Source organism: Polyodon spathula, chromosome 42 (assembly GCF_017654505.1).
Source record: "Polyodon spathula isolate WHYD16114869_AA chromosome 42, ASM1765450v1, whole genome shotgun sequence".
Taxonomy (NCBI): Eukaryota; Metazoa; Chordata; class Actinopteri; order Acipenseriformes; family Polyodontidae; genus Polyodon; species Polyodon spathula.
The window spans coordinates 824,303-844,245 of record NC_054575.1 but is presented as its reverse complement, the minus strand read 5'-3'; the positions used below and the strand labels follow the sequence as shown (position 1 = coordinate 844,245).

The window sequence follows — 19,943 nt, the reverse complement described above, 5'->3', positions numbered from 1 at the left end:
TAATGGCCTCGGAGGTATCTAGTGAATTGTTTCTGAGCCAATCTTGCTGTACATAGTCTATGAACTGCCTCTGCACTGCTCCTGTTTGTTGGCTAATAAAACACCAGCCACTTTGTTTAAACATATCCCCTGTGTCATCACTTCCTCCTTGCACTGCAACATCTTGTGCACAGGGTGCTGTACATCACTTTGCTTCAATAGAAACACTGAAATATTGCTGGCTCCCCAGTTTATTTACATTGCCCCAGTCAGTTTCAGCAGCAGGCAGGCCCACAAGCTTCCTTCCTCCTTGCAACTGCTTGTCCACTGTCACTAATGTGAACTAAACAGACTGAAACATGATCCTGCTGCTATCTGCAGCAGGGGGGGGGTATGATGGGAACTATGCAACTAAGCTTAACATGCAAAGGAAAGTAAAAATGGTGCAAAACATCAGGCACTTGGAGGTGCAATCGAGAAGCATCAAGATCCTTTATGAACTGTCTATTAGTAACTAGTGACCTCATTATTGATCCTAATGATGACAAAATAGGTATATAAAGTGAAGAGGTATACTGCAAACACTGTTTGATCTCCAAACTTTATTATATAGCCAAAATAACATCTCCAATGCTGAGTCCTTGGTATACAAGAACTCAGTGTATCATGGTGGCAGGTTACAATGCTACTGAAAAATGCATATTCATATTATTTAATACAATTATTATATATTCTATCTATATTTAAATGAGGGGGCACAATCACATGCAATAATGTGAAAATAATGTAGATTCTCTGCAAGTTTAAATCTGCATATTGTTTTAACACAATGTTAAGGTCTGTAGTAACGTATGAACACAACCAAAGGTTCTGAACTGTAGATATTTAAAGCAGTGGACTAATCAATAGTTTCTTGCTTCACAGTGTACTGTCTCATAAACATCTATCCGCGTATATATTGTAAAAAAAATAAATAATAATACATAACCAATGTTAATTTTCTATGTAGATAGATACACTTAGGGACTACAATTGAGCGCTATAGAAAATAATACAATGTCGAGTACTCTGTTAAAACATTAGAACATAAGAACATAAGAACATAAGAAAGTTTACAAACGAGAGGAGGCCATTCGGCCCATCTTGCTCGTTTGGTTGTTAGTAGCTTATTGATCCCAAAATCTCATCAAGCAGCTTCTTGAAGGATCCCAGGGTGTCAGCTTCAACAACATTACTGGGGAGTTGATTCCAGACCCTCACAATTCTCTGTGTAAAAAAGTGTCTCCTATTTTCTGTTCTGAATGCCCCTTTGTCTAAACTTCATTTGTGACCCCTGGTCCTTGTTTCTTTTTTCAGGCTGAAAAAGTCCCTTGGGTCGACACTGTCAATACCTTTTAGAATTTTGAATGCTTGAATTAGGTCGCCACGTAGTCTTCTTTGTTCAAGAGTGAACAGATTCAATTCTTTTAGCCTGTCTGCATATGACATGCCTTTCTGTGAAGTCATGCGGCCACACCCGTTGTCTTTCTCCACAAATAGATCTGAATTACTTTCTCTTTGCTTAAAGACATTTCGCACATGAAATAAACATATTAAAAATCAGGTCTATGATGTGATAAAATGTTGGACACTGTTTTATTGTATTATTTACTAGCTTTTAGCTACAGGTAACACATTTTAAACGCGTTTTATGATGTTGTAAGTATTATTGTTGAGAGAGAGAGAGAGAGAGAGAGAGAGAGAGAGAGAGAGAGAGAGAGAGAGAGATACCAAATAAACGTAACAAATGACAAGTTAGAATTTTTTTTTTTTTTCAATTTCTTCAAATGTTGGAATGGTTCGAGATTCGCCACAATGAAAAATACTTTTGCAGTCAAGACTTTTCTCACTGCGTTTATTTCTAACTACCCATTAACAAAAACAACGAACAATATTTCATATATTGTGTCCATTAAAATAAAGTCTAGACGTGTATTATATGGGCATTAGCGGGTGCTTGGTTTAAGAAAAGCGTTTGTTACATGCAGTACTGATATTTACGACAAACTCGATCGAGACACCGTTTGTTCGATTCCTACTTTGCTCGTAATGTTCAGGGTAAAAGACTTGTGAAATATTGGCTTCCTCTGAAGACCTGTTTCGACACAATCGCTTGAGTCGACTTGATAAAAAGTAAAAGGAGTCTGCTAGAGAAATTTAAGAAGCGTCCCTTGCTTTTGCACTTTCAAAGGTATGTTATTATTATTATTATTATTATTATTATTATTATTATTATTATTATTATTATTATTATTATTATTTTTAAGAAAACCAACTTGGAACGATTCAGTTGGTGCGCCTTGGTAATCTTTTTGAATTAAGGGTTGGTTTTAATAACGGTGACAGGGGTTTTCAACGGGGGTACACTTACACCTGGGGGTACTTCTAAAGGTCATAGGGGGTACGCTGGACGACTGATAAATGCAAATACAAATGAGTTAAAGATATTGAATTTAATTGATTTTTACCTTGTTATATATTATCTCTAAACTACTGCGCATAAATATTTCAGTTTTCTTTAGTAGCTCAAAGAGAAGAAAAAAAAAAAAAAAAAAAAAAAAAAACAGAAAAAAGTTTATCAGTGTTATTATTATTAGTTTAGATTATCTTGGTTAATTGTGTGGAAATTGTAAACATTTTAATGGCACATAATTATGCTGAGATGGTAAGTAAATGTGGTAAACATTTACAGTGCAGACTGTTTTGTATTATTTAACTGTTGAGAAGCAAGTGAATATGTGTTTCCAACGAGATTCCCAAATACTGTCTTTTAATTATGTGCGTCTAAAGACAAATGAAGAGTTTTAAGAATTAAGCCTACTGTTTGGTATTCTGTCCTAAAACCGGCAGTCCCAAACTGTATTGACATAAATTACATATTAAATAAAACAGGGGGAAAAAAGATATGTGTTAACCTGAATATTCTGCCCTTTTATTGCAACTGGGGAACCATTCAGTCAAAGGAAAATTGTAAAGGGGTAGGTGAGCTCAAAACTCCAGACAGAAGGGGTACAGATTAAAAAAAAAAAAAAAGGTTGAAAACCCCTGAACTATATATGTTGTTAATTCTAATGTTAAAAAGTCCTTCCTGTCTTCTTTTATTAACGTACTTTTACTCAGCTTCCATGCATGCCTTCTTCATCTTCCCTCTGTGCTAAATGTGAAGTGCTGTCTTGGGTTAACTTTATGTATTCCATTTATAATCGTATAGACTTCAATCAAGTCACCCCTTTCTCTTCTAGATTGAAGAGATTCATTTTTTTAGTATTATTCTTAGTAGCCCTATATTGAATAAATTAATACTGATGAGACTATTATTATTATTATTATTATTATTATTATTATTATTATTATTATTATTATTATTATTATTATTATTATTTATTATCCTCAAAGGGGTGACATTTTATATTTCCTTTTAAAAGTTGCAATTGAAATAACTCACATTGCAGTTATACATAGAACTCACCTCTAGGTGATGCTGTCCCCCTGTACAAAATAACCAGCTCAGTGCATTGAATAAATGTGCTTGGTTAATACCACCTGTGTGGACAGTCTAACGCAGGGCTACACCACAAGCACACTTTCGTCAATTTAACACAAACTGGGCTATATGTTGAAGGCATTTACTGCAGTCTTAAATTAACTCCTATTTTTTTGAAAGAGGTAAAACATCTGTACTGGATCCTAACCACGGTGGTCTATTATCCAAGTTCTTGTAAATGCTCCCGATGTGTATGTTTCTCATTTTGTTACATTGACAAATTATTTTTTCCTTTTAAAAAATTAAGAATGGAGGAAATGCTTTGAAAATATGGCCCATAGTCTTTAACATAAATCATGTTAAACTTTTTCGGACTGCATCTATACTGTGATATTTTCTCACGCATGTTTTTAGCAATGTGGCATGCTAGTAGGGTACAATGCTACTGTACAATATGCATTGAGTATAGTTTTAAAATGCATGTTGCTTTATTTCAAGAAATAGGCGATTTTAGGAAAGTCTATCATTATCAGTTGCATGAGAGCTGTTTTTAGTCTGGGGTTGTGGGGTCCCAATCTCTCACAGTAAATACTGGAACCTACAGGATGTATCTTGTCCATTTTGCAGATATTATGATTTTTTTCTTTCTTTCTTTGACAAATACAATATTTTTTATTTTTTTACTTAATAAGTCTGTGTTAAGGTGCTTCGATTTCAGGAGCAAAGATGCCGGTAATGAGGGCTGCTATCAGCGATATCTAGTGCACAGCTAGTGAACTGCAATAAAAGCAAATCTTGATCCAACGTGCTTTGTCTGATCTAGCCTGAACTCAGGTGAAAGCCGCTTAACACAGACTTTTAAAAACATAAGCACGGTATTTGAGAAACTGCAGTTGAACCATTGCACACATCATAAAATGGTAAGAGGCAGTACAAATAAGACCATGTAACTTGAAGCTATTTACTTTTTAAAATGAAAATGTGTTATCTTGATTTATATTTTTAAAAGGAAAATCTTTTTCCCCATCCTTTGGCAGCCACAGGATTCTCAATATCATTCCAGAACAGCTCCAAACAATGAATTTCTCTTTTCCCTTCTCTCCTCTTCCATCCATCCCTTCTCTTCTCCTCTGTTCCCCCTAGCCCAGATTGTGCCTTCCTCTCTTCCCTCTTTTCTCTTATACTTTCTCTTCTTCTCCTCTCCCTCCTCCTTGACTCCTTCTTCTTCCCCTGGCTTCAACCTTTCTCAAATCCTGGGCACTATCATTTCAACCTTCTTTTGAGAAAATGTGAGCTCTCTACCTCTTTAAAACTGAAGAAAATGTTCATTTGTTTTTCTCCTTCCTTTCACAGGATCCTAATTCCTAACCGTATTCCAGACCAGAGTTAAACAATGAATTTCTCCTCTTCCCCCTCTCCCTTCCTCCCCCAACGACCTCCTCCCTCCTCCCCTGGCTTCTCTCAAATCCTGGGCACTGTAATCCTGACCTTGGCATTTGTTCTGGGTTTCCCGGGGAACTTGTTTGTGGTGTGGACAGTGTTGTGTCGCGTGACCCGGCGCTCCGTCACCTGCCTGCTGGTCTTGAATTTGGCCGCGGCAGACGCCCTGGTTCTGCTCAGTGCTCCCTTCTTCATGCGTTATGTCATAGGGGGTAGGGGATGGGAGTTTGGGCCGGCCTTCTGCAAGCTGGTTCATTACCTCTGCAGTGTCAACATGTACGCCTCCATCTTCCTCATCGCCGCCATGAGCCTCGACCGTTTCCTGGCCGTGTCCCGTCCCTTCCTGTCCCAGTGGCTGCGTACCAAGAGGTCCCTGCTTAAGATTCTGCTGGTCATCTGGAGCCTGGCTTTCCTTTTTGCGATTCCAATGCCCTTCTTCCGCAGGTGAGCATTTATAAGAGGATAATAGGGCGGATGCATTTTAGAAGAGAAGAGATAGGGTTCCAATAGTGTTCTGCTATGGATGAGTGTTTATAAGTAGTCATATTGCCTACAGATTATTAGGGAACAAATGCCTTTAGAGGAGAAAGAACTGAATCCATTTAGCTTTGAACAAAGAAAAATTCAGGGGGCCATGATGGAAGTCTTTAAAATCTGATAAAGAGTTGGCATAGTTAACCTTAACTAATACTTTAAGCACAGTACAGAAACCAGGACCAGAGGGCACAGCTGGAAATAGAGTAGACGTAGGACAGAGAGGAGACACGTCTTCACACAGAGAGTGGCAAAGGTATGGAATGGGTAACCTAGTCATGTTGTTGAGGCAGAATCACTTGGATCCTTTAAGACCCGACTTGACAAAGTTTTGTGATCAATCAGCTTAGATTAGATTGGCCGAATGGCTTCCTCTTGTTTGTAAATTATGAATGACCGTTTGTCTTCAGAAGAGGACATATATCTGCATGCATAATAGAAATTGTCCACGCTCTTCTTGATAAGGAAATATAGGGTATATATGTAAATATATGTGATCAAACCACATGTCCTTCCACAGAAGGCCAGAGATGAGATAAAACTGGAGAAAGTCTCTTGCACTCTTTTCCGCGCTGCACTTCCAGAACGAATCTGACTCTCATGAATTTGAGTCCTTGTTAGAAAAAACAATTCTGTTTCGTTTTTAAGTTGACCAGAAGTGTAACTTTGAAGTTCTCTGCAAGGAGTGTTTGATAAATATTCTTCACTAACAGCTTCAACTAAAATACCATTAAAATTCCCAGTTTACCTTAATGTGTGTTTTTCATATATAAAAACATGTGACCTACATCATGAAGGCAAATATATATAGGTTAGATTTACTGGAAGTTTTTGTAGCACCATGGATTTTAAACTGAAATACTGAACTGAAAAAAAAACAATGTTCTTATTAAAAGTAACTCTAAAACCCAGCCCTACTAACAAACTAGTATTTTCTTTTTTCTCATTTTTGAATACAGGGTTTTCCCAAAAGAAGGATTGTTTTACTGCATACTGTTCCACAGCGATCCAAAGCACATGGTTTTCCAATACCTGATGGAGACCATCTTTGGGTTCCTGATTCCTTTTTCTATCATCATTTTCTGCTACAGTCAGATTGGCAGTCGCTTACAGGGTGCCAAATTCAACAAACGAAGGCGGTCAGGGCGACTCATCCTTCTCATCGTGGCTGCCTTTGCGGTTTTCTGGATGCCCTACCACATTGTGAACCTGATCCAGGTTTCGAGTGCTTTAGCTTGGGAAGAATCGCTCAAAGAGGCTCTCCTGAATGCTGCGAAAACAGCCAGGCCCAATGTGACGGCCTTCGCGTTCTTTAGCAGCAGCATCAACCCTATTCTCTACGTCTTCGCCGGGAGTTCCCATATCCGCAGCGCCGGCTTGAATTTCATGGCCAAGATGTTCGAGGGGACTCATTCCGAAGGGTCAGGATCCAGCCGTGTTTCCCGGTCGACCAAAATTAGCCGGAACGATTCCCTAGATTTCGAAAACCTACCGGAGATGAAACCGCTATCAACATAAAATATTGTTTACTGCAGGGCAGTTTTATTAGAAAAAAAAACATCAATTTCCCTTCAGAGTTAAAGCCACACTAAAACATGTTTCCTGGGCGTTATTACAGGGGTGGACAATCACAGTCCTGGAGTGCCATTCCACTCAAGATTTAATGGGTTAAATGAGATAATGAACTACTTCAGGGTTTGGATGGAGGGTTAATTGATTCAGTAAATTTAGAACAGGTTTAGAACAACGACCTGGAGTGGAAAGGCCCTCCATGATTGGTCACCCCTAGTTTATAACATTCTTCCTTAGTTTAACTTTCTGTCCGTTCTGCTTTGTCATCTCCCCAGTTTTACAAATTGTGTCGGGCAGTTTAGCTGCTAGGCACACCAGATTACTCCCTTTCCCTTCCTTTTCTGTGACTCTAATGCAAACAAACCAGACAGACACCCATCCGTCTGCTTCTACCTATAGCAGCAGATCAACCAAGTGATTCGCAGATTTACATTAAAACCCCTAGAGCCACAACAGTCATTGTATAACCTGAAAAAAAGATTGAATTTAAGGTGAATCTTGGCTGACTCCCAGCCTCAGAGCAGCACATAACTAGAGTTCTCAGCAACTGCGCAGTTATCAGCCACAAGACGGTGTTGCTTGTAGGGTTGAGATTATATACCGAGCATCAAAAGAAACTTATCACTAATATAACACATTTATTTTTCGAAAAAAATAAGGTAAATATATGTTGGCCATTAACAAAAAGCTTTTGGGTTTGAATCACTCGATCATTCATCCTTGACCATGACACACTTGAGTGACTGTGACTGAAGCATATGCACTTAATCACCTAATTAGTGAGACCGTTGATTGGACACTGGATATGGAGTGATTTCAGCTGTTGAACTGTAAGCTTGAACAAAAGCAATAAAGAAAATCACAGGAAAAAAAACAATATGCCACGTCTGTCAAGAGAGTGGCGCGTTCGTACAATTGGCGTGTTGAAGGCTGGGCTAGGGCAGCCTGCTGTGGCTCACCGCCTTGGGTGCTCACAGCCACAAACTGGGAGACCAAGAGTCACAACATCTGCCCAAGATGGACAGATCATTTTGGAGCATCTTCGTGATGTCAGTTGTTAATCAGCACAATAAAAAGTCACCGCACCTGCTCTAAAACAGAGTTTGTCATTTTTCGATCACATCTAGTGAATTTTATCCAAATATAAGTGATATGTTTCTTTTGCTGCTCAAATATAAGTGATACGTTTCTTTTGATGCTGAAATATAAATGATAAGTTTCTTTTGATGCTCAGTATATGTACAGTGCAATCCATTTATTGATGGGTTCTTAATTTAATTTACACATGATATGTTAAATTAACCAATGTTTTTGTTTTTCTTTTATTGATTTGATATGTAATTGTCCAAACATTGTGCATCTGCAGCTAATAGTATCTGCCAGCATTCTTGTTGATGAAACTTGGGATTGATGTTTTTTTTTTGTTTTTTTTTGTGTGTGATTTTATGCATCACTAGTTTTTGTTGCTAATGATTTGCTTGAAATTTCATCTGAGGTCTGGTAGCCTCCACTCAGGCTTCATCCCAGCGGTGGGCGCTTCGTGTGTATTTCCAATTGAAAAATAATAAAAAAAACTTGTACTTATGTGGAGCTGGTCTTCAGTTCAGGTACCTCATACAGAAAAGCTAACATGGTTGCTGAAAGTAAGGAGACTGCATCCAATTGTATGATTTCTTTTAACTTGTCATTCAAACCACAGACTGGTTGCTATTGTGGTTACTGTATTGATAGACAACAAATGTCTTTCTCATTTTTACTTTATTTGCTATACTACATTAAAATTCAAATGGTGCAATTGCACCGTTATCGGTAAGAACAGCTGGCAGAGCCTTGTTTAAACTCAATTTTCAGGGTTATGTTTTCTCTGCCATTTCAAAACGGATCGGGACAGCATTTCACATGCTCCATGTTCATGTGACTGATCATTTTTTTGTCCACGTTTCGTGAAAATCTGTCTGGTTTTTAGTTACAGAATCCCCCCCCCCCCCCAAAAAAAAAAAAAGTTTTGACAAATTAGTCAGATAGTACTTATGTACCAGGAGTGTCTTTTTCTGAACCGAAAAATTTTATTTAAAAATTTTATTTTGTTTTTTTGCTAATTAATAAGTTCTGCATGTGCATTTGGGCTCCACCACCAACAGTAAGTTAGTGGGAATTTATCAGTTTTAATAATTCTCTGTGGGTAGTTTAATTTGAATTCCTAGGTGACTTATGTCTTGTGGATCCTAATTTTTTATGACTTTTTTTAATATTTTTTAAATGCCTCTGACCTTAACTTTGTCTGTGAAGCTAAACAGCAGAATAGTCTGTATTGACAGACAACATTCAGACGACGTTTCCAGGAACAGATATTTTCTTTCAGTAGAAAAAAAAGGTAAAAGACACAAACCAGAAGAGATTTGGTTGGTTTGGGGACCAGTAAATGGACTAGCGATCCGGTTGTTAGTTAGGTCAGTGATAAAAGTTTAGTTAGTGCCCTTGAGAGGAGCTAGACTTTTGTTATGGTACTTTATTATCCCACAAGAAAACGAGGATGCTGAGAACTCTACATACAAGGGTCACATACATGTGTACACATATATACATATCATTATCTTCCCATCTAGAGCTGGTTAAGCTCTACTAATAACATTGTCTCTTATTGTTCAATGAGTAGGTAATGAACTACTCTCCTCAGCTCCCATTTCAACCCCAGCCACTGTACCCCAGATGGTAGCTTAAGATTTTTCCACCTAGGAGCCGAGCTGGATGATTCTTAATTAAAGCATTGTTCATTGCTCCAGCTGGTGAATAGGATTTGCTGCTTCGTGCTGTTTTATTCATTGTTTTCTGATCAGCTAGAACACTTGAGTCCAACAAGGAGGTCTAAGAAGGTAAGTAGGCAAGCTGTGTGTCAATCATGTCTGAAATCAGTGAATCAGAATAACACGAGACATGAAGGAAATAAAAGAGTATTTGTAATACTAAAGTTAGATCCTATGAAAGTCAGATTAAATAATGAAATTAATGTGTGCTTGTTATCACATGAGGTGTTGAAACTTGACAATCAAGAGGTTTTATTATGTTCCATAAGTGTTTTTCTTTGAAAACTAGGGATGTGCCGATAACTTGTATTTAACGAGTGCAGAGTTAGCTAAGAGGTCTTCAATGAGGGAGAAAGCAGAAGTTAGGTTTGCAACCCTAAAAGATGTTATTATTATTTTAAGCAAACATAATAGAACAGAACAAAACTCAAAATCATCTTAACCTAAAAGTGTGGTTCGTGTGGGTGGAGCTAGGCCCCATCATCCTATCACCATCTCCTTTCGGTTCAGCTTTTAACCATACAAAAAAAACAGATCACTTCGCCATGTCCCCTTTTGTACCGTCAATCATGACCCCTCGGTTAATGAGTGCAACCGCTCTTCCAATCCACAGCTGCCACATTGAAAGAGGGAGGAAGGTGCTTTGGAGCGATAGAACCCTTTGAGGAGTAAGGAGAGTTGAGAGTTAGCGAGAATAGGGCTGGGAGCACTGAATATGAATTTATGAAAAATTTGGCTGATGAGAGGTAAAGTAGTTTTCAATCCGCTTTTATTGCCATTGACTACATTATAAAGGTCAAGGAAGGACAGCATTACTTGTTTTGAAATCAACTGTGAATGGTTTGTGTGTTGTGACATTGAATCCTGGGTTTGTGTGTTATGATACCTGTGAGTGGTTTGTGTGTTGTGACACCTGTGAATCCAACCTGTGAATGGTTTGTGTGTTGTGACACCTGTGAATCCTGGGTTTGTGTGTTATGATACCTGTGAATGGTTTGTGTGTTGTGACACCTGTGAATCCTGGGTTTGTGTGTTATGATACCTGTGAATGGTTTGTGTGTTGTGACACCTGTGAATCCTGGGTTTGTGTGTTATGATACCTGTGAATGGTTTGTGTGTTGTGACACCTGTGAATCCTGGGTTTGTGTGTTATGATACCTGTGAATGGTTTGTGTGTTGTGACACCTGTGATCCTGGGTTTGTGTGTTGTGACACCTGTGAATCCTGGGTTTGTGTGTGACACCTGTGAATCCTGGGTTTGTGTGTTATGATACCTGTGAGTGGTTTGTGTGTTGTGACACCTGTGAATCCTGGGTTTGTGTGTTATGATACCTGTGATACCTGTGAATGGTTTGTGTGTTGTGACACCTGTGAATCCTGGGTTTGTGTGTTATGATACCTGTGAATGGTTTGTGTGTTGTGACACCTGTGAATCCTGGGTTTGTGTGTTATGATACCTGTGAATGGTTTGTGTGTTGTGACACCTGTGAATCCTGGGTTTGTGTGTTAATGTCCGAGAATGAGTTTTGTGTTACGACACCTGTTTATTTTGTTTTTTTTGTATCATTAAGTGGTGTACTAAAGACAAGAAAAAATGTTATTTAATTTGCTATAAGTATATAGTGTGACGTTGTCAAGTTTTGAGGGCCTGTCTAATGAAGTATTTAGGGGTTTCCGTACACAAACACAAGTACACGGTTTGGTTCACAAACAAAAGAAAAGCCTGGTTTTATTATGAAAACCTAAAAACAAAAGACTAGCTTGAGGGCTGTAAAATATAAACTGTCAATGTTCAAAATGAAGGTAACAAAGTCTATCCTATTGGGAAATTTCACTCCACCAGCAAACATGTCCACACAGTATTTTCACACTACACTTATACCACACAGACTTTCACTCATCCCTACTCTCTTACACACTCCCTCACAAACACTCATTGTGGCCAGGGGTTGATTGAGGATGAATTATTCAATCAATCAATCACCACCTGGTCACATTCCACACTTGCACAATCAAACAATGCCATCACCACGTGATGGTACAAATGATGGCCATTTTGATTTCAGGTTGTCCCTTCACCAAGATGGCCACCAGTCACTAAACTCTCTCTCACACACATACACACATACACGTGCACCCCCATGCAATTGCAAAATAAAATAAACAAACAAAACCTAACCCATCTTGGATCGTAACTAAGCACTTAGTTTTCTGTCTAAATGGGAACAGACTTAACTTGTTTACACCAAATCAAACACACTTCCTTCAGTGTTACAATTTACCTAACACTGTAACATTCAAACAGTTATTCAATTAACGTACATCAATATGCAATTCATTATACAATTGAGGAGGCCTTTATCAGCATGGCCTCCTAATCTTCACCTTTACCAAGATGGAGTGCACCTTCCTAACCTCAGGGTCCTAAAGCCTCCAAATTCTGGCTAGGAATGTACACTCCATCACATATCCTCCCCCTTTGCATGATCTTGTGGTGTCAGGCATTTAAACTTTCCCCTGTCTGGAGGAACCCTTTATCTGTGCATCCACTGTATGGGTGCGTGATCTGTCACAAGCGTACATTTTCTACCACAGAGATAATATGAGAGGGCTCTATGTCCATTTCACCACTAAGCACTCCTTTTCAATTGTTGCATAGTTTATTCTCTCTGGGAAGAAGCTTCCTGCTTAAAAACAGGACAAGGTGCTCTTCACCCTTATATATTTGTGACAGCACTGCCCCCAAGCCGACCTCTGATGCATCTGTCTGTAAGATAAATGGACTTCTTAAAACAGGATCAGAACACACTGCTGACTTCAAGTCTTTAAATCAGTCATGTATCCCCCCTGTCACATATTTGCCCTAACCGGTTATCTGCCATGATCAAGCTCTTGAGCAACATCACTCAGTGTACTAATACAACATGGCTGCAGGAACACGAAAGCAAGTTGTGCTTATAATTGAAAAAAGTTGGAAGTACTTTTAATTCGGAAAAGGGAATTACCAGGGCTAAAATAGCACAAGATTTTGGAATTGGAAAGAGCACTGTGACTGATATTAAGAAATCTGCCTCAGAGATTTAAAAAATTTGCATTGGGTTCTGACAGTTTCTTTAAATGCAAGCAAAAGGAGTTATGCGAGGCTCCCAAGCTGACAAATTGGATCAAGCTGAGATTACCTGGTTTGTTCAAGCACAGGAGGGAATTTCAATTTCACGAGTCATTTTTTATGTGAGAAAGCAAAGGTGTTCAATTAGATGTTCAGTGTTGATTCAAACTTTAAAGCTTTATTCGGTTGGCTCAAGGGATTTCAAAGCCGTCATGGCATCAAGCAACTCAGTGTGCAAGGCGACAAAACTTTAAGCTAACATAAAAGCCATAGAGCCATTTGTGGTGGAATTACACAAGCTGATAGAAATGCATCAGTAAACCAGAGATCAGCTGTACCAGCAGTGATGAAACAGGACTATTTTTAAATGCCTGCCTGCACACACCTTGACAACACCTTCTTAGATATCAGCTGCTGGTTTCAAGGCGGCAAAGGAATGGATAACACTTATGCTATGCACTAATGCATCTGGTTCCCATCAATTAGCAGCTCTTCTAGTGGGAAGAGCAGCAAAGCTGCTGTGTTTTGAAACTGTTAACACGGCTGCTTTATCAGTTGTATATAAATCACAAAGTGTGCATGGATGGATCAAGATGACTGGTTTCACAACTGTTTTGTGCCTAATATAAAACCAAAGCTACAACCTGAGCCTGCCGCAGATATCTGTTTTACTACTACATAACGCTCCTGCTCATCCATCAGCAGAAATCTTGCTAATAATAATAACTTTAATTTGATATAGCACCCTTCACGCCAAGGCGTCTCAGGGTGCTGCACAATATGAAAAGCAAAATCAGGAAGATAGTGATAACAATAATAATACAAAAACATTAAAAGCTTTAAGAACAAGTCTACAGGATCACTGTAAAAAATGTGGAGTCCTGAATGCAGTCGAGCGGAGAGAGTCCCAGAGAGAAGGGGCAACACAGCTAAAACTACGCTAAAACTACGCCCACCAAAAGTAACACATCTTTGAACCAAAGGCTTTAGAAGACCAGAGTTTGACGATCTAAGCTGTCTTCCAGGGATGTAAGAGCTGAGAAGACCGAGTAAAGCCAAGACCAAGTAAAGAATCATGCCTCAACTAGCTATTCATTTAATTTTCCTCGTCAGGGTATGAATACTTCTGAATTAGCATTTTTGGAAAAAAAAAATGCTGAAATAAATAATTGTAGGCATTTATTTCTTGCAACTTTTTTTCCCCCTCATCCGCAAAAGTAAAACTTTTGCTACAAAAGAGTTTTCCTATAATTTTTTTTTTGAGAATTTTCTAGAATTATAAATCTCCATTGTGTTATGCAACTCTTGACTACAACTGTATATTGATACTGTAACTACTGCCATTGTGCTGACTAAAAACATAAACATTGTTCAAAACTAAAGCAATAATAGTTTAAAGAAAGTCTAACAATTATATCTTTGGGGGTATGAACATCTACAGATAAATATGAATGCGCAATTTGCATTATGTGCAATATTCAGGCTTAGCAGATTGAAAATAGAAGACAACTAGATGTTCAAGCATTTCTCAGAGAGGTGGAAGAGGTAGCAGTGAGCTGTGTATTTTCCCTATGGGTTGGGAAGGAGCCACCAGGACCCTCGACTCCAAGGAGTTGATCAGGGTTGCATACATCTTCAGCATAGAAATCTGTGCAGTCTTCAAAACAGATGGCAAGCATTCCTCTGTAAAAAAAAAAAACAAATAGAGATTATTTTGCTTCCTGACTTAAAACGCTGAAGAATATGAACTGATTGAAAAGCAGCTTCAGTTTTTTTTTTTCTTAAATCTCCCTTTACTACTTTATGATGTTTGAAATCATTTGAACCGGTTCTGTTGCTCCTATTATTATTATTCTCAAAATATCTTGGAACTGCTTTGATCTTGTCTGGAGAATCCTAAGTGCCGAGCACTGAACATCCTTCCTCTTTCCATTCAATGTGACTTTTCAACTTGTCCTACTCAGCACTATAGACAAGAGACTAGGCTATGGGCAAGAGTGGTATTAACAATCAATCAGTCAATCAATCTTTATTTAATATAGCGCCCTTCACAATAAATTGTCACAGGATGCTTCACAACAGAACAAAACAGTAATTGTTTGGTGAGCACAAAAAACAATCAACGATAAATCTAAAAATGCAAAACTATACAGGTAAACTGCAGTGCAATACAAGGTAATAACATTTAAAATATGAATGACAGATTATAAAAATATGTCTTCAATCAGGTTTTAAAAGTATAGCTGGTGCCTCCCTTACAGAATCTGACAGCTGATTCCATAGTTCGGGAGCCGTAAAGCCAAATGCTCTACCTCCTGTGTTCTTTTTAAAAATCTTAGGGACAGTAAGCATTCCTACGTCCTGGGTTCGCAGTGGTGGTATAAGTGTGTATGGGATTAAAACATCATTTAAATATGAGGGCGCTAAACCATTTAATGCTTTGTATGTAATAAGCATAACCTTAAAATCAACCCTGAACTTTACAAGAACATGTCCATTTAAACCGAAAAGTTTGGGAAGGAGAAAAGGCTAGTCCCTTGGTAGCATACCATTCTCCCCTACTGGGGGGAACTAATTAAAAAAACACACAATGTAGTCTTTTTAAAATGTTCCCAGTGTTTCAGATCTTAAGACTTCACCTGGTTGTTATTCCATGCATTTATAATGTAAAAAAGTACTTCCAGTCTTTTGTTCAGTGACAATTTCTGGTATTATAGCGGGAGGTCACTGAAATTAAAACATTGAAGATTTAAGTTAAAGTTATGCTTTATTTAAAAAACAAACATTGCTCTTCCTGCAGTGAATTAGAGGACAGATATCAAACACTAGTACACTAGAGCAGACTTTTTGAAAAGAACTTTGCAACAAAGTTTGAAGCTATAAGTGTAAAAAGTTGTCGATGTTAACAATGAAAAGAAAAAATTACAATGGCATTGTCTAAAAAGTTGTAGCAACACATGATTAAGAGTAAAGCTACATTTTTTGGAAACCCACTGCTTACTCTTTAATAACTATATTCAAATCACAATTTGATTTGAATATGGGAGTACAATATTGCTTGTGGATGAATTCTGTTCAGATTTGGATTACACAGAAAGCTACTCCACTAGAACCTGAAACTGATTGAACTGTCCAGGGTGCTGCAGCCTGTGGTCTATCGTTCTACAACTATAACCACTATGGTAGTTATATCATCAGTGTAACTTATTGGAATATAGGGTTTCTAAAGTTGTTTTCACCTGTGTCCAACACACACCTGTTTCTGCAGACTCCAATTTAAAGATTGGTACGGATTCATCTTCCCTGCTGGTGCGAGCGGCAGCATGTGCTGCAATCCTGTCAGGACATCGGGAAAGCACGCTGGCTCTTCTGGGTTGTTTCTCTGCTGTGTTGTTTTTTTAGTTAGTTGTGTATTTAAAATGTTTATAATTCTTAATTTGCTTTTCTATGGCAGCTATGTCTTTTCATCTGCCTTTCCATCTTATTTTTATTTCTCTTGCTTTTCCTTCTTAACAGGCCATCACTGGTTAAGTATTTGCCACAAATATACTGATGGGTGACATATCAGGTAAAATTTCCAGAACTTATTGGTAATACTTCCATTAAGTGATTCTAATTACTGTGTATTTACATAGTAGTTATGTAGTTAATTAAAGGTAAAGTAGTAGATAAAAGTTTCTACATTAATGGTGAGGCAATACCAACAGTGTCCGAAAAGCCAGAGAAAAGTCTATTGAGATGTTACGACGAGGATCTAAAGGACACAGTTCTTGTGGGAGAAGTTAGTCGACAAGCGGTTGAAGAGCATAGACAACAACGCTTTACAGACAAACTGAAACTCTGGTGCTTTCAGTTTGGTCTACTGCCAAGACTGCTGTGGCCGCTGACTGGGTGCGAGGTTTCCTTGACAACAGTTGAGAAGCTGGAAGCTTTAATCAGTTCATATGTCAGGAAATGGTTGGGAGTTCCTCGCTGCCTCAGCAGAGTGGAATTTTATTGTAAAGGAATACTGCAGCTACCAATCTCTGCTCTAACCAAGGAGTTTAAGTGTGCCAAAGTCTAATTGGAAATGACATTAGTAGATTCACGCGACAAATGTGTAAGGGAGGCAACACCTGTGTTGAAAACTGGAAGAAAATGGATGGCAAAGAAAGCTATGGAAGATGCTAAGGCTGTCGTTCGAATCGGAGGGATTATGGGACAAGTTCAGCATGGAAAAGGAGGTTTTGGTCTCAGTTCAGCTCCTCCTACATGGCACAAGGCAACCCCGGCTCAACAGAGGAAGCTGGTAGTCAATGAGGTGCAAAAGCAGGAGGAGAGGAAAGATTCTGGATGGGGATCTAAAGCACAATAGAAAGAAAGCAACGTTGATGTACAGGTAAGTAAGCTGGACTGAGCTGAGTGGGGGGGATGGACGGGGGTGATGCTGGGACGCCAGAATCACTGTTGAACCCTCTTGAGGTGTCGTGGGCTAGTCAACGAAACACCAAGGATGGAAGGTGCCCACTTGAAGACCCCAGAGATGTACCCTACTTAGCTCAATCCAGACGGTTGTCATGCTGATGCGCTGGGGAGATCACACTGGGTTGATCTCTGGAGCCAGCATCGCAGCCGTTGTGTGTGCTGATGCGCTGGGGAGGCAAAATGAGCTGATCCCTGCAGCCAGCATTACATTTCAGCAATCAACACCAGACAGAAGGATATCTGCATCATCAGATGGAAAACAATGCAAATGGATGGAGATGCAGATGGATCACATTAGTTTACTGCAAAGCTACGTCTTAGTTGGTGCTTTACCTTGGTGAGAGCCGCGTTCAAATCAGCATGAAGTTCAGCATCTACTCACATGTAATGGAAATCATGTGTACTTACACATATTATGCATAGTTAGTGTACTTAACATGTAAATTGGTTTTGCACAATATATGTAAGTGCACACATGTATCAGAAAAGGATTAGGTTAGGGTTAGCTTTAGAGTAAGGGTTAGAGTTAGAGTTAGCTTTAGAGTTAGAGATACAGTACATACATACATACAATCACACACATACATATACATACACATACATATAAATTATAAAGATATAAAAGCCCTATTATAAAAGTATATTTTCAATTTATTTTTAAAAATTGCCAATGTAGGTGCTTCTCTCACTGTGCATGGTAGAGCACTCCAGAGTTCAGGTGCCCTGTGACTGAATGATCTACCACCCGTCCTTTGCTTTAAAATCATTGGGACAGATAGCAGCCCTGCATCTTGGGATCGGAGTGGCCTGCCAGGGGCATGCAGGACTAAAAGATCCTTCAAATAGGCCAGAGTCAAACCATTTAGGGCTTCATAGGCAATAAGAAGGACCTTAAAGTCAGTCCTGGACAGCACCAGGAGCCAGTGGAGGGCTGCTAACACTAGGGTAATGTGCTCACTTGTTTTTTTTTTTTTAACAAGCTTCAATTGTGACAGAATACAGTTTAGAATACCAGAGAACAGGGCATTGCAGTAATCAATCCTAGAAGATATAAAGGCATGCATCAGTCTCTCAGCATCGTGCTGTATAAGGAAGCGCCTCACCTTGGCAATATGTCTAAGGTGAAGGAAACATACTTTAATTATATTCTGAATATGTGGCCCAAAGGATTATTAACAAATTATTCTGTTGAAAGATTTATTGTGTTAAAGCAAAAGTGATATTTGAAGAGACGTGACTGTGATATATAATAAATAGTATCTGCTCTTCTAATCTATCATTTTGACTCACTTGTAAGACTCACCTCTAAGATGAAGACTGGTTCCCTGTCTCCTTTTCATCAGTCGTGCAGACCCTCCTCAATTCGGCCATCATTCCAGCTCTTTCCACATCCCGACCCTGTCTCTTGTCCTTCACCGGTTTTAGAGATATCTTCCGGAGCGAAGTAGCCTCCAGGGATCCGCTACGTGTTGAGCGAGTGCTCCTGGAAAACCGGCGTGATCCTGACCCTTCGGAATAAGTCCCCTCGAACATCTTGGCCATGAAATTCAAGCCGGCGCTGCGGATATGGGAACTCCCGACGAAGACATAGAGAATAGGGTTGATGCTGCTGCTAAAGAACGCGAAGGCCGTCACATTGGGCCTGGCTGTTTTCGCAGCATTCAGGAGAGCCTCTTTGAGCGATTCTTCCCAAGCTAAAGCACTCGAAACCTGGATCAGGTTCACGATGTGGTAGGGCATCCAGAAGACTACAAAGACAGCCACGATGAGAAGAATGATTCGGCTACCTTTTCCTTTTCTTTGAAACATGGCATTTCTTAGCCGCAAGCCTACATATGTGTAGCAGAATGCGATTATGGCAAACGGGATAAGGAATCCAAAGATGGTCTCCATCAGGTATTGGAAAACCATGTGCTTTGGATCGCTGTGGAACGGTATGCAGTAAAACAATCCTCCTTTTGGGAAAACGCTGTATTCAAAAAGAACAAAAATAAAATCTGTTTGTAACACTGGGCTGGATTTTCCACAGGTGTGATTATAGCATTTTTTTTTACCCTACATTCAATTAAGTAAGTCACACATTATCTATTACCTTTTATCACCCCTCGCATCATTGTCTCTAGGGTTTTTTTTAGTTAAATTTTCACCACTTTCTCTATGTCTATTCCTTTTTTAATAGATAGTAAAATGTTTTTGCATGTCATGTTCATATAAGAAAATGTACGGACAAGATTCATGATTCTATGATCATATAGTTTCCAGTAACAGAATGATCTTAGAACTGTGTCAAGCCAGGTCTTTAAGGATCCCAGCGATTCAACATCAGCAACATGACTTGGTAACCCATTGTCTCCTACCATCTGACCTTTGTTTATCTTCACTAACTGTGTCCTCTGGTCCTGGTCTCTGTGCTGCATTTAAAATAGTGACTTGGGCTAACTTTGTCAACTCCTTTTAAGATTTTAGAAAGTCCTATTCCTTTTCTATGCTAAATAAATTCAGGTCCTTTAACCTATCT

At 38.9% G+C, this 19,943-nt stretch overlaps 2 protein-coding genes across 6 annotated transcripts in view; one reads left to right on the top strand and one right to left on the bottom strand.

Annotated features, from left to right (window-relative positions):
* The first annotated feature begins 1,554 nt into the window (after positions 1-1,554).
* LOC121305298 (leukotriene B4 receptor 1-like) lies at positions 1,555-7,825 on the top strand. 2 transcript variants are annotated; one of them, XM_041236891.1, is made up of 3 exons: positions 1,555-2,209; positions 4,856-5,386; positions 6,436-7,825. In XM_041236891.1, exons 2-3 carry the CDS (start codon positions 4,896-4,898, stop codon positions 6,992-6,994), a joined length of 1,050 nt encoding a protein of 349 aa, XP_041092825.1. In that variant the 5' UTR covers positions 1,555-2,209; positions 4,856-4,895; the 3' UTR covers positions 6,995-7,825. The 2 variants fall into 2 exon arrangements, with proteins under 2 accessions (XP_041092825.1, XP_041092826.1); XM_041236892.1 differs by lacking the exon at positions 1,555-2,209 and having other exon boundaries at positions 3,414-5,386.
* A 6,329-nt stretch (positions 7,826-14,154) lies between these two features.
* Positions 14,155-19,943, bottom strand: part of LOC121305286 (leukotriene B4 receptor 1-like) — a 36,044-nt gene continuing 30,255 nt past the window's right edge. For all 4 annotated transcript variants that reach the window (XM_041236868.1, XM_041236872.1, XM_041236869.1 and 1 more), the window contains 2 exons: positions 18,729-19,394; positions 14,155-14,644 (listed from right to left, as the gene is read on the bottom strand). In XM_041236868.1, coding sequence (XP_041092802.1) covers positions 18,731-19,394 — 664 coding nt within the window. In that variant the 3' untranslated portion in view covers positions 14,155-14,644; positions 18,729-18,730. The remainder of the gene's footprint in view (positions 14,645-18,728; positions 19,395-19,943) is intronic.

What these genes read in the sequence shown, in the direction of transcription:
- LOC121305298 (XM_041236891.1), top strand. Translation starts at nt 4,896, where the DNA reads ATGAATTTCTCCTCTTCCCCCTCTCCCTTCCTCCCCCAACGACCTCCT. An exon ending in CCAATGCCCTTCTTCCGCAG is followed by an intron (nt 5,387 to 6,435) that starts GTGAGCATTTAT and finishes TTTTGAATACAG; the next exon opens with GGTTTTCCCAAAAGAAGGAT.